At 37.7% G+C, this 14,607-nt stretch overlaps 1 protein-coding gene across 2 annotated transcripts; it reads right to left on the bottom strand.

Moving 5' to 3' along the window:
- Positions 1–4,068: 4,068 nt before the first annotated feature.
- On the bottom strand, positions 4,069–13,506 carry LOC111882881 (protein CELLULOSE SYNTHASE INTERACTIVE 1). Of its 2 annotated transcripts, none has more exons than XM_023879255.3 (8): positions 13,384–13,506; positions 12,863–13,018; positions 12,704–12,774; positions 8,331–11,379; positions 5,702–8,246; positions 5,155–5,609; positions 4,946–5,062; positions 4,069–4,481 (listed from the first exon to the last, which is right to left on the bottom strand). In XM_023879255.3, the coding sequence occupies exons 2-8, from the start codon at positions 12,929–12,931 to the stop codon at positions 4,341–4,343; spliced, it is 6,447 nt and encodes a 2,148-aa protein (XP_023735023.1). In that variant the 5' UTR covers positions 12,932–13,018; positions 13,384–13,506; the 3' UTR covers positions 4,069–4,340. The 2 variants fall into 2 exon arrangements, with proteins under 2 accessions (XP_023735023.1, XP_023735022.1); XM_023879254.3 differs by lacking the exon at positions 13,384–13,506 and adding an exon at positions 13,183–13,371 and having other exon boundaries at positions 12,863–12,995.
- Positions 13,507–14,607: the final 1,101 nt, after the last annotated feature.

The raw sequence follows: 14,607 nt of genomic DNA, 5'->3' as shown, positions 1-14,607 counted from the left end.
ATTAACACCCATAAAGCTCGAGGGAAAAGGGTCTCTGGACCTCTTTGGGTCCAGATCTAAAGTTCCAACACCAAAAAGAGGCCAATTACTCCATGGATCTTTCCACAAAGAAACCCTAACTCTAAGATTTACACCAAGGACTGAGATAGGAACGAATGGTTACCTCAAATGAAGTCTCTGAGCTCAGAAATCGCTAGATTAGCACCTCCTTTGGTCTCCTCTTGCCTTGATCCTCTTCTAGGAGCAAAAACACCCACAATTAGCCAAAGATCTTTCTCCTTTCTCTCACAAATCGCTCAAGGACTCTTTAGGGTTCTCTCTGGGGTTGGTGGCCGCAAATGACGGCCATAATCCCTCTTAAATAGGTCTCATACCCCGGAAATTAGGGTTTCATTAAACAGCGTGGACTCGCCGAGTCCACCTTTTGGACTCGCCGAGTCCAGACGCGAACCCGCATCCAAATCGCGATCCTACTCGGCGAGTTTGGGCTCCAACTCGCCTCACAAATCACCAAAAATTGCAAGAATAAATAATACCTGGAAATCCGGGCTGTTACACTATTCTTCTTCAAAAATCGGAACTACAACTCAAGGTGAGTTTCATACCCCTCTATTTTCGGTTTTCATATGTTTTATGGGGGAGAATACAAGAAAATGTGTAGATCTATGTGTATGTGTATGCTATGTGTGATTTTATGCATGTATGTGTGTGATGTTATGTGTTTTTGTGATAAATATGTAACAAAAAGGGGTGATAATTCGAGATCTATGACATGAGAAAGAAAACAAACATAATCTAAGTTATTTTACACTAATCAAGTCAAGAAAAATAGCTTATAAGGTTATGAGGAACATACTTTAAGCCCATTTTAGGACTTAAAATGTTAAAAATACAAAACTTGGGGTAAAAACTACCAAGTCACGGTTTCTTGAGAGTCAAAAGAGTCAAAACAGTTTTTATAATCATTTTTCTGAATATTAGAATTTTCAAAGGACTTAAAATGAAAAAATTTAAGTTATTGGGCTAAATATGGGCTTTTCGGCCCAACAAGCCCAAAATTGCAAAAATTGAAGTTTTTAAGGGGCTGAACTGTAACATTCTGTAAAACAGGGGACATGAAGTGAAATAAAACTATTTCTAAGGTAAAAAAAAATGCTTTTAAACTCCAAAAAGGATCAAAAATGTAAACTTTTTGTATTTTGGGCCAAAACTATAAAAATTGCGATATTTGGGGTTCTAACCGAGAAACACCATTCTGGAAGGGCTAAAACTGTTTACTAAATATAATTTGGGTTAAAAATGTCTTTTCAACAAGTTTATGATACAAAAGTGTCAAGAAAATGTTTTTAAGGACTAAAAATGAAATTCTTTTATATAAAGGACTAAAAGTGTTATTTTTATAAAAGAAAGGTAGTGAAAAGGGTCAAAGTCATACAAGATATCCGGCTAGCAACAAAACAAAAAACAAATACACCTTCAATACCAAATATCGTTATAAACGAATTGATTCGGTCTCGAATCAATACAAGACAACAAACGTTAAATCAAAACACTTCAATAGATACGTGATGACTACAAAGAGTAAATCTACAAACTTTGGGCTTATGAGTTTCAAATTATGCTTGTTGGGCCTTGCAAGCCCACCAACATGATCTTTGGGCCCAAAGGGATAACGCTTATATGTTATTAGGCCTTCAATGACCCAATATTTTATAAAAGGACTTTCAATAGCTTTGTGTGCTAGTGGGCCAAAGTATCCCGCTAGAAAAGCTAGTAAGGTAACGGTAATCAAATGTGAGTTGAACCATCATGTCTTTCGCAACCACGACAACCTAAGGAACTTACGATAGTAGTGGGACATAATACTCCCATCCTTTTCATTTGTTAAGGCTTACGAGAAATCAAAGTAGACAAGATTAGGACGATATACAATATGGATTAATTCAATATTCATTCGTTAAGACAATACAAAAATCAGTAATCACGAATACATTTCAACATCGGGTTTTCCAGGGAATTCAATACTACTCGTTCGAAATATTATAACTATAATACAAAATAACCTTCATATATATATATATATATATATATATATATATATATATATATATATATATATATATATATATGTTTTTAAACTCATTAATGCATCAACTTATGGATCTCACACTTTGATAAACAAAAGTCTTTTCAGAAAATATCGGATTTTCTGGGTTTTACAAAATAAACAAATCATTTTATCACAACATTGCTTATGAACTCACCAACATTTCATATGTTGACGTTTTTCCAAAATAACTTGTATTCTCAGGTAACAGGTAAGCAGAAGAGCTATAAGAAGTAATGTTAGATGTTATGTTTGTTGGGCTGAAGTTCTGTTTTATGTTGCGTCTTTTGGGCTCGTTAGATTAGCCTTTTTATTCTCCGGTTTGGGCCTGTCCAACCGAGAGTCTTTTATGTATTGTATATAAGTTAACGCTTGCATGCATATTAGGTTAAGATTCTAGAGATTATCGATATAGCGATTTATCAAGAGAACAATATTTTCCAGTAATCATTCTTGTAATCTTCCAATCCTTTACAGTTGATGTTCTTAATCGAGCTCTTCTAAGGATTTTATTTAATCATTCGACTCGTTTGATTCAAGCTGTTTGTTCTTATTATTGCATTCTGCCTTGTTATTAATATAGTGTTCTTGCTGTTTCATATTGATATACTTGTTCAAGATCTAATCGATCTTCATAGATTAAAAGTTGTTTTTAATCCCATCAATGTTGTTAAATGTAATCAAACTATGTAGGTTATGAATGTGTAGTGTTAAAACAATGTACTTGATTTGAACAATTTCATTTGTAATATATTGATGCATGGTGACGTTTATGTTATGATTTATGTATATTCATTGTGACGATATTCAATTTAAGTCACGCGAGCCCTCGGGCGTTTCCGCCGTCTGGTTCGGGGGTGTGACAAGTTGGTATCAGAGCATTGTTTATAGTGAACTAGTATATCTAACCACACGTTGATATGCAACTATAAACCAAAAAGGGACTAACCCAACTCTGAACAAAACAAAACAAATAAAAACACAACTATATAATCATTAATGGTAACAATTGAACACATTTAACAAGTTTAATGGTTATCTAAAAAAAATTAAATGTGGACAAAATGAAAAGATGATTATCAAGTCATTTTCCCTTTATGAGATTAGGCCCCCAGTATGTTTATAAGGTGTTCACGCATGTTTTCACGCCACCTCATCACAAGCTTACTCCACATACACCATTACAGCACCAGGGGAGTGGTCACGCATAAAGAGAGGGAAGGAGAGAGAAGAAGAACTCCCAACCGGTCACGCATAAAGAGAGGGAAGGAGAGAAAAGAAGAACTCCCAACCAATCAATTTCTTTGTGATCTTCTGTGAACGGTAGCACTCCACAAGACATCTACGCCCTTTGGGGGCGGTGTTCACGCGTGGAAGGAATGTGCTACATAGGTTTCTACATGTATAAAGGCTTACATACCTCCCAACTTTAACCTTTTGACACAAGGTTGTCAAGATCAAATCCTACATATGATTGTTTTTGGATTTGCAAAATCGGGATCGAAATCCTAAGATCCCACAAAATAAAACATAATTTTAACTTATAATTTAAAAACATAAAAAATATCTTAAAGATTCAGTTTTCCGTTCAAAAGTTATAAAAACTTCAAAAAATTCTCAGCTCACAACATAAAATGATAAACGGTAAACTAATAAATAGTAAAAGACATAAAGTGGTAAACTCATTTAAAAGAAAAAATCAATGGAAGGTAGAATCAGATCGGATCCTACCCGAAATACAATCCAACTCATTTTTCATAACTACGGTCAAATCGTGATTTTAACATCCTTGTTTTGACAAAGTGCGCAATGGTATGTCGCTCCACATAATTCAGGTAAGGCATTTTCCCAAAATCTTTACCGAAACCTAAACCCAAATGTGTTTTGCTAGTACCATGCCTAAACAAAAACTTACTTTCCATGCAAATGATTAAAAATAAAAAGAACCCTAATACAATACATAATCCAACCAACAAATTTCTCATTACTTTGGTACCCCTTTGTCAAATAAAGAATTAAAAAACACATCAGTTTAAACTAACATTCACACATCTCACAAGCAACAACAAAAAGGCACCGCAAACACAAGCCGGGTCCAGTTCAAATCATAACATTACAACACAACAATTACAAGAAACAATTGTTCTTTAACCTATACTTTGAAATCTACAATATAACAAGTATCATTCTTTTTCAAAAATTTATATACAAAAAAAACGGTTTTAAAATTAAATTACTTGTTTGACCATTGAAATTCTATTTCAAGATTCCTCGAGGCACCATTTTTGCTTTCGGGCAACAAAGCATACTCGCCCGCCACTGCCCCCAGCATCACCACTCGGTCAATCTGTATCGTTACCTTCCCAAATGAACTCTGCACAAACAAAATATGAAATATAAAATCCTCCATGTGTTGTTTATTTTGACTTAATGGACTTAATATTCAGTTATTGAAGCATCCTACTATCATTTCTTTTATATTGTAGCATTGTACTTCAATTTTTTTCTTATTAAGACAGTGTACTTTGAAAAATCTATCCAGTTATAGTAATGCATTTGTTAGTTGTTACATAGGAAAAGACTATACAGGACATGACAAGATTTGTAGCGATATTTTCGAGATCAGAATGAAGAGGGCATTCACGTCTTTTCTACAGACGAGAATTCTAAAGTGAATCTGTCCCACGTTTTTTGGTGGGTCAAAATATTGTAAACTTTATCCTATGACTAGAACCCCAGCCCCCTTCTTTCGTTTAATCATCATCTATGCATTCAAAACTCTGATAAAAACAAATATAAGTTTTAAAAATTGAAACTAGGCTTATATGAAAAAGCTACCTTTCCCATCTTGCTTTTATTTTTGCATGAGATATGTAGCTTCTGGCCTTTAGGAGGACTTTCAAAGGACCAAACAAAGTTCTCATCCCACTCTGGATTAGGACCTGTTGCAACCACCTAAAGAAAAAAAATTCAACAAGAAATTAATAACTAAACTTTTGAATTTCAATAAAAATATAGTTTATAAAATTAATAAATTATAAATGTACCTTGGTTTGCCTGGAAGGAGTGTTCCCAAGTGTAAGCTTGCAGTAGACACTCGGATTTCCCACGGATTGTTTCATATTATTCCCGCGTTTAATTATAACAGTTAATGTCCCGGGTAAACACTGCAACAAAAACTCGGCTTTTTCTTGAAACCGAGGTGGGCCCGACTGGATCAAGTACTGCAACAAAGGTATTGCATCTGCAGCAGCATTTGATTGTGATCTGGAGACATCAGCAGGGCATGCAGACCACGCTAGCCTCAGAAGAAATAGCGCGTCCAATGCAGCTTCTTGTGTTGCTTCTGAGCCGGTTTTGAGTGATGTCACCAAATGTGGGATGCTTAATGTTGCGGGTTCAGAGGCTCTTAAACGTGGGAAGTTTCCGAAAAGTGCGTTTAGGGCTTTTAAATATTCCTCATGGACTGTTCCTGTTGCCCATAAATCTTTTTCGATAGCAGCTGCAATAAGAGATGAAAGATCAGCAGAAGGAGATAAATTAAAGGCAATATAGCATTGTATTTTCAATTTTTTCTTATTAAGATTTAATTACCGGTTATAGCTCTAACAGTCTCACTAGATGCATATTCTTGGATGGTATTGTTGGAAAAAAGAAGCTTGATAAACATTGCAGCTTGGATCGATGTATCTGTATCACCCGAACCAATCAAATCAAGCACAACCTGAACCCCTCCAGCTTCCGCAACTGCTCTTTTATTCGATCGACTATGCATCACAAGATTCTGCAAAGCACAAATCGCCACAACTTTCATTTCTTCCGAAGGTTGGTCTTCAAGCAAATTCACCAAAGCCCGACACGCAACAACCGCATCAGCAGATCGCGCTAAAGTCTCGTTCTGGAACAAATCCCCAAGAGCAAGAGTCGCCAACAATCGAGCCTGTTGACCTTGAGTTTGTTGCTCCAAAAGGTATTGAGAAAGCGGTAAGATAGCTGTTTTTGTGGCTCTAGTTTCCCTGATCTTTACATTGTTTAGCAACACTTCTAGAAGCCTGGCTGCGGTTTCCTCACATTGGTGACACCTTAGAAGCTCCAACAGAGCTTCAATCGCACCACTTTCAGCCATGGCTAGAGCCGTTGTGGAATCGTCGCTTTCGAGGACAAGAAGCGCGTTTAGGGCACCGATTACAGTTGCCTCGGAGCCTGACCGGAGTAAACGGACCAACACCGCGATTGGGACTTCTAAATAGAACTCGGAACTGAACTGTAGAATGCTCGATAAAACCGCAGCCGCGGATTCCCATAACGCGTGTGGAAGAGAGGGGTCGGATGCGAGAATAACTTTCGAAAGCTCAGCCACACCGCCTTCTTTTGCAATTTCGTTAGGCCAAGTTAACGCGATACTCACGAGAGCCTTCACAGCTCGTTGTTGTAAAATTGGAATACCGGATCCAAGAACACGCATTAACGGGCCGATTACTTGTTGTGACATCGCGTCTTTTTGGTAATGTTCTTCGAGGAGGAGATGAGATAGAAGCTCGGCGGATAACTGTTGGACAGCAGGGACGGGGGAATCGAGTAGCGGGATGAGCGGTTCGATGGCTTGGTGAGCGGTTAATGTGTAGTCCGCCCGACACTGGGGATGTTCTAGAATATTCACGAGAACCTGCAACGCGCTATGCTGCCCGTCTGGCCCGAACTCGGGTTTGGTCAGCAATGAGAAAAGAGGTTCCACGACTTTTGATGCGGATTGTCCTTTTGCTATAGTGGCATTGTTGGTTAGTATTCGGAGAAGTTCAGCGAAAGCTGCACAGAGAAAATCCGGTGCTTCATGGAGGATATCGAGTATGCTTTCGATTACACCGGCTTTCACCATGTCCATTTTAGAAGAAGGTCGGTCTTTTCCCAATTTAACAAGAGCTCTAGAACTCGCCTCGTGTAGCATGTAGTTTTTGCCATACAGAAGCCCGACAAGAGGGATTATCGCACCGTGTGCTGCGACTAACTCGGCTAAATTTTCGTCATCCACGAGCCTATCGAGTGCCCGGACAACCGAATTCTGGGCAGGGCTTAGTTCGGATACGAGAAGGGCAATTAGAGGCTCGACACATCGGGCAGCTGCAATAGTTGACCGGATTCTTGTGTTCCCGAAAAGTACACAGCATAACTCCGCTGCATCGCCTTTCAAATCCATCGAACAGTTCGATGAGAGAATTCTACAAAGGACATCGACCGCATTGAGTTCGACATCTGCAACAGCGAGTACTCCGGATGGGTTATCGCTGAGCAGTCTAACAAGTGCAGCAATGGCGGCATGTCGTTCCTTTTCCAATCCGGTGTTCAAAACTTCCACCAACGGTTGTACAGCTTGGCGGGCGGAATCCGCGTTTCTAATGTGATCGGCATGGAACAGATTCTCTAACGCTTTAGCCGCGCTGTATCTCGCACCCCGACCCCCCATTCGTAACACAGCGATAAGCTGACTCACAGCGTAAAAAGAAGACTCGTGTTTTCGTATTTCCGGAGAGCTAAACAGGATTCCGAGTAGATCAGTAGCAGCTTCCTCAGGGGCGTCTTGTGGGCCCAGTGAGAGGTACTTTGTTAATGCCTCCAAAGCCCCGGATTCCACCATGACTGTTTTATTCGAAGGGCAGTCATTGGAAAGTTGAATTAGAAGGTTTAGTGCCAAAAAAGGTGCCCCTGGGCGATCTGGGATTGGTTTGAGGAGATCAACTAAAGCTGGAATTGCTTTCCGGGAAGTGACACCGACTCTGATATCATCGACTCTGAATAGCCTCTCGAGGGCGACTTGTTCTGGGTAAGGGACTAAAGCAAACTCTTCGGAGAGTTCTAGAAGATCGCGTATATCGGAATCGGCACATCCGAGTAATGAAATGAGACCGATTGCGGCTCCTGAGTTGGCAACGGATAAAAGTGTTCCCCTGCTTCCGTTGCAGACTAGGCTTGTTATGGCTTGGGCAGCAAAGTATCGATTGGCTGAGTCCTCTGATCTTAATAAACTCGCGAGTGTTGGTATGGCTTTTATTGTTGAGTTTGAACGGATGATGTCTCTGTCTTGAAATAAAATAGCAAGTAGTAGTGCGCATATCCATATGCTGCTATCTTCGTTCACGTCAAACTGTATATGAAGCAGAAGGAAATATCTTTATATCTTTAAACTTATGTTATTGAAGTGTACTATGAATTTAAGCAGATAGCATACCTGACCATACTGTGACAAACATTGTGAGATTCGCTCAGTGACAACTTCTACAGCTCCAGCCTCCATAATTTCAGCTTTACTTTTATCATCATGACTAGCAATAGCAGAGAGTAACCATATAGCAATATTAGCGCCATATATAACCGATGTACTTGTCACTTTTTCACTAGCTATTCCTTCTTCAAAATCTCTGCAGATACTAATAGTCTCTTTATCCTCCATGTCTCCCAAATGAGAACCCTTTGGCAAACTTAGCATCAAGACAAGAGACTGCATCAAAGAAGCATGTAACTGTAGTTCATGAAGATCCTCCACAACTCTTTGAATATTCACTTTTGTAGCACAAACAAGAAGCGCAGTTCCACCAATTTTCACCGTTGGATTCGAAGAATAAACCACCCGACTTGCAATCGATGAAACACAACCAGAAATACTTGTGATTGAATTTCCCAAAACCACACTCTGTGCATGACAAAGCCTTGACAAAATTTCAACTGCTTTATCTTGTAAGAGAGAACTCGCACCCGAAATGCATGACACAATAGGGTGTATGCTATCTGGGTATTCCGTAAGCACTGCCCATGCGGGTTTGACCTGCCCGGTTGACCCTTTCAATCTAGACAAAATAGCGAGCGCGTTTATCGCCTCTGACATGGCATCAGAGCCAGAACTTGTGGTTTTGATGAAAGATACAAGTGCTAAAACTGTTCCAGTGCGATTCACATAGTCTGTTAAGGTGGAATCAGTTTGGCGTGAGTTAAGAAGCCGGGCAATCCCTGCTGCTGCATGGGTCCTACCTGTGGACTCGCCTTCTAGAAGAACTCTAGTGGCAGGCATAATGAAATCTTCGGGAACAGCTTTTTCTGAAACTTCAGAATCCAGTAAGAGATTTGCTAAGGCACAAACAGCCTGTTCAGCGACTTGCAGAACTGAAGAGATTGCGAGTGATAATAATGGAGTCAGTGTGTCTCTAGCAACAGCAGCCACATCGCGGTTTTCTCTAATGGATAAAAAGATTGCAGCAAGGCATCCGGAAGATTCCGCTAATATGCTTTCGGATTCGGAGTTCAAAAGCTTCATCACAGACCAAAGAGTTTTCACAGCCACACTGCTTTCACGCAAATCCTTCCGCTTACTAAAGATTCCCGCAAGAGCCGATGCTGACTTGGCACGAGTCTCTTCTTTTGTAGAGTTTAGAATCTTGATAATCGTCTCGATTGCGTCATTCGAAGCACTGCCTTCACGTAACAGATCTTGAAGTGGGGCCGTGGAAAGTAAACTTTTTAACGCGTCTAGAACGTAAACTTTGGATTCTGGAAGTTCACTGGTCAACAATGCGGTCAGTTGACTTATGGTTGCGGTATCTGATTTGTGAATTAAATGGTTCAAAGTCTTGGCTGCGATTTCTTTCCCGTTTGAGCTTCCATTCTTCAACAGCCATAACAAAGCAGGAACAGCATCAGCACTCTCGACACATTCGCGTATATCTTCACTGTGATTACAAAGATTCCCAAGAATCGTGGCGGAATCTTCTTTCGCTTTTGGAGATCCGGTTTCCAGGATTTGAACAAGTGGCGGGATACCACCAGCAGCCGTAATCGCCCATTTGCTTTCGTCATTTTCATTCGATAAAAGACAAAGCAACGCAACTGCACACTCTTGTTGTTGTTCAGACGAAAGTCCAAGAAGAGAAATCAACATCTGAATCCCTTCCCGACCTTGAAGCGCGTACCATAAACTACCTTCGTTTTTGCAAAGAATCAACAAAGATTTTATCAATTCGTCTTGAACTTCATTCGTTGCCATTGTAATCAACCCAACCAACAAACGTTTCGAATCTGAATTCGCGAGTTTCGTCGAAAGCGTCGCGTTTCCGTATAAACTCGCGAGAGCTTCAATCGTGCGTTCTTGGACTAAAAACGGTACACGAGGCTTAAACTGTTTGACCAAAGTCAACTCGACATCAACCGGATCCGAAGCTTTACTAGTTTCCGCTTTATTGTCATATATCATAAGCGCAGACGCCAGAGCCCCTAAAGTATCAGCAGTCTGTGCAGGCGACGCGCACGAATCCAGACTTTGACCGAGGCTCGAGATGACATAAGACAACCCTCCGGAGATATTCGCAAGAGCACACATTGCGTTTTCTTGTAAAGCTTGCGCGTGTTCACCTTGCATGAACTCCTTTGAAGGAGCTATTGTTGCATTGATAAGAGAAGGGATACCACTAGAGCTAGCAATCTCTCTCCTTGCTTCTTTGCATTGAGCCGAAAGAGATTTTAAAGCTGCGGCTGCTTGTGCTCTTACCGGAGCTTCATTACCAGGGCCTAGAAGCTTCAAAAGTAGTTTGGTTGCTTCAGCATCAACAATTCTAGAACACACTGAAGCATCCTCCATCATTAAAGAAGCTAGTAAAAAGCAAACGTTTGCTTGAGTTGTAGATTGTTCGGTTGCAAGTAGCTTCACGAGTATAACTTCACCCCCGGATTTTATCGTTGCAGACCAGAACCCTTCTGTACTGCTACACAAATTTCTTAAAGCACCAGTCAACAAATCATCGACTAAATGCCCACCTTTGAGCCCTTTTTCTAGCTGCTCCCATAGCACTGGGACTACCCCTTCAGTGGAAAAGATTTTGGACCCCACGTGATCTTTGGCTCCACCTTGAGAAACAGCATAAATGGTCTTTGCACCTGCGATTCTTCCTTCGACTGAACTAGACTTCAGAAGGCCGAGAAGCGGAGGAATACAGCCCCCGAGTAGTACTTTGACACGTAATTCGTTTTCTTTACATAATGAGCCTAAAACAGTAGCTGCTTGCATTTTTACTCCAAGTGATCCGGATCTTAGGAGAGAGACTAATACTGGAACTGCTTGAGAATGAGATCCAACTGCACTAAATGCGTTTGCACGTGTATCTATCAGCTCTAGTAATTGTTTCAAGTTGTACTCTTTGTCCTGTGCAGATAATGAAGTTTGGCGTAATTGCTCTATGCATTGAGCAACACTTGCTAATGTCCCATCTGGATCCTCCATGCTATTACCCCCTCTGAAATATACAGATAGAGTATTATGGTCTTGAGTTTTTTTTAACTTTTTATACTTTTTTATTTACAAAACACAATTGTTTTGAAAAGTTCAATCCAGAAGGTAAGCAACTGGGATTTTTTGTTCACAAAATACCTTGTTTTTATGATTTTTAATGGTATTTTGTGAACAAAAAGTGCAGTTGCTTCCGTTCTAATGGTACTGATTTATAACAATGGTGTTCTGTAAAGAAAGAATATAGTTTGTTACCCATTTATGACATTAACCCTTTTCATTATATTTTATGAGAAATATATTGAATATCATGAATGACACATCCAACAAGACAAATCAGGATAATATGTCAGCCAGAAATTTATACATTGGCAAATATTCAAAACAATTTCCTGTTGTAAAGCAAATGTGTCATCTCTTGATCATTACATACAGGGCTAAATGAACAAAATAGCTACCGTTTTTCATTATTTGTTTATTATAGGATATAACTTTCAGTTCTTGCCATTATAGTATTGTACTTTCAAGTTTTTTCTTATTAATACATTTTACTTCAGTTAGAGCAGTATACTTTCATAAAATAAATTCTTGACAAGACATTGTGCTTTCAAATTTTTTCTTATTATGGCATTGTACTTTGAAAAATATGTTTAATTGCAATGTATTTGGAAAATTTTGTTATAATTGGATAGAGTTTTCAAAACACAATGTTGTAAAGAGAAAGTAGAATGCTATAACATACATATAAATCAAAGTAGGTTGTTATTTTTTTCATTCAACCCTTATATATGTCAAGAAGTATACACCAGTACATCAAATCACAATTGATGGCCAGAATTGAGCCCTAAATTATACCAGAACCAATTGGTGAAGTGTATGCAAAAGGCAAAAGTTATAGAGAGAGGGAGAGAGAGAGAGAGAGAAGGGCTTAAGTATGATCTGTATGATTGAAGTAGGCACAATGGTAGCCAAATTTATAAATTTTAATTATTGAGACTAAGAATTCATGTTTTTCATTAGCTATGAGATTATGATTCACGTGGTAAAAATTTGGCAATCTAAATGGACACTTGACTAGGAAGACCTTGAACAAAGAGCATGTGAATAGGGATTTGAACTCAAAGTAAACTCCAAAGAGAAATGCAGATAAATCCAAATCTTGTGTATAAAAACACACCATTTCAATCATACAAACAAGACATGGATACTTTCTATTGGAAAGCAAGGTAATACATACTTTACAACAAATAACTACCTCTATTTACACCAATTAGATAACTAGGAACAAATTACCTAACAAGTAACAAACTGCATGAAGTAATTAAACTGACCTCGAACTCATCTTTATAAGGGATTGGGGAGTTGCAGGTTCTATATCATGAGGTCTATCCCCATTTCTATCCTGAATTTAGTTAAAAAATATGAGATTGTCAATAATTTTAATATAAAGTTAACGTACTTGAATTACAAATATAGAATTAAGTGACTACCAGATCATTCGTGGCAAGACTGCTGCCATTACTGCTGGAAGAATACGCCCAACCTACAGTAGCGGCCATTCAAATCCGAAGCAGATCAACCTCCAACTCCGAATCGCAGCCAAAAACTAGACTTGATAGCTGCCTGCGGAAATGATCCAAGAAAACCTATCAATTACATCGTAAATTTACTTAATTGGACCATTAGCTTAAAGACTTATCAACCGCCTACAAAATCAACCTAAAATTCTTCCGAATTGTAAACAAGATAGTAGATCAAGTACTGGAATCCCAATTCGGGAAATGACTCGGTAAAGAAAAGAGTGGATCACCTATTGTAATCCGAATTGAAAAAAATCATTTCCAAGGTCAAATTCAGTCAATCGTGTCAACATATTATACATTCAGTCGACCAAATTTATTCACAAAAATGCAATGATAAGATCCGAGATTACTGTAGAATCAACAAAAGCAAATGAATTCAATGAATGCAGAGAATGTTGAGCAAAATCTGGTGATTAATGAGTTCTAACCACTGTGGGAGATCCAGGGGAATAGATCTACTGTTTTCTCAACGCATTTGATGGGTTTCGTAGCAGACAAGTGAAGAGGACCCGATGGGTGTGTGTGTGTGTGAGAGAGAGAGAGAGAGAGAGAGAGAGAGAGAGAGAGAGAGAGAGAGAGAGAGATGGGGAGATGAAGAGGTAGTGTGACGGTATATCACAGAAAGAGAAAAAGGGTGTGTGGGGTACTACTGACCACCGACAGTTCACATCAACTTGCTGTTAGAGCTTACATGATAATTTCGTTAAAAAATATTAGGAAAATTGAATAATCATTTTTATATTGTTTATTTTAAAAAATAAGAAAAAATGACTTGAAATTACTTATTTGTTTGTTTTGTTTACGGGAAATTTTCTAATGTTTTGGAAAAGATTTTAATAAAATTTTAAACTTTTTCAATAAAAAAATCTCTATTATTTAACTTTTTAAATAGGAAACTCAAGAAATCCATTAATTTATTCATTTTATCCTTTTTTTTTTTTTTTTTGTTCCCTTGAATAGTTTACCAAACAAAATCATTAATTTCTTTAAAATGGTGAGATTTTTCTGTATATTTCAATAAAATTTGTATAATGCATAAACATCTTTTTTACATATTTATGTATATTTTTTTTAAGTTTTTATATGTATATGCTTACATATTTTATGTATTTAAAAATATTAATGTATTTTTTTACGTATTTATATGTATTTTTAAGTATTTTATATACTTTTTATGTGTTATATTTTTATGTATTACGTTTTATATGTATTTTTATGTACTTATGTATTTTTTTAAAGTTTTTTATATAGATGTTTATATATTTTAAATGTATAAACATATTTCTTACATATTTATATGTCTTTTTAAGTATTTTACTTAATTTTTATGTATTTTTTTTATGTATTACGTATTTATAAATTTTTTAAGTTTTTTATATAGATGTTTATATATTTTTATGTATTTTAAATGTATAATTGTATTATTTTTACGTATTTATATATTTTTACTTCAAGTTGTCTTTGTCATTCCATCCAGTTCTCACAACTTCTTCGAGAATGTGTAGATTATTTTCCTACATACCCATATAATTTAAGTTTTTCTCATTCGATTATCTTCAAATTAAACATCGAATTAAAAAACAAAATAATAATTATGCACATACAAAATCTTTATCAGTCTCATATGGCCTCAAAGGAACCCCAAGCTTTCG

This window comes from Lactuca sativa, chromosome 4, assembly GCF_002870075.4.
Source record: "Lactuca sativa cultivar Salinas chromosome 4, Lsat_Salinas_v11, whole genome shotgun sequence".
NCBI lineage: Eukaryota > Viridiplantae > Streptophyta > Magnoliopsida > Asterales > Asteraceae > Lactuca > Lactuca sativa.
The sequence above is the reverse complement of the archived record's forward strand: the minus strand, read 5'-3'. Positions and strand labels throughout refer to the sequence as shown.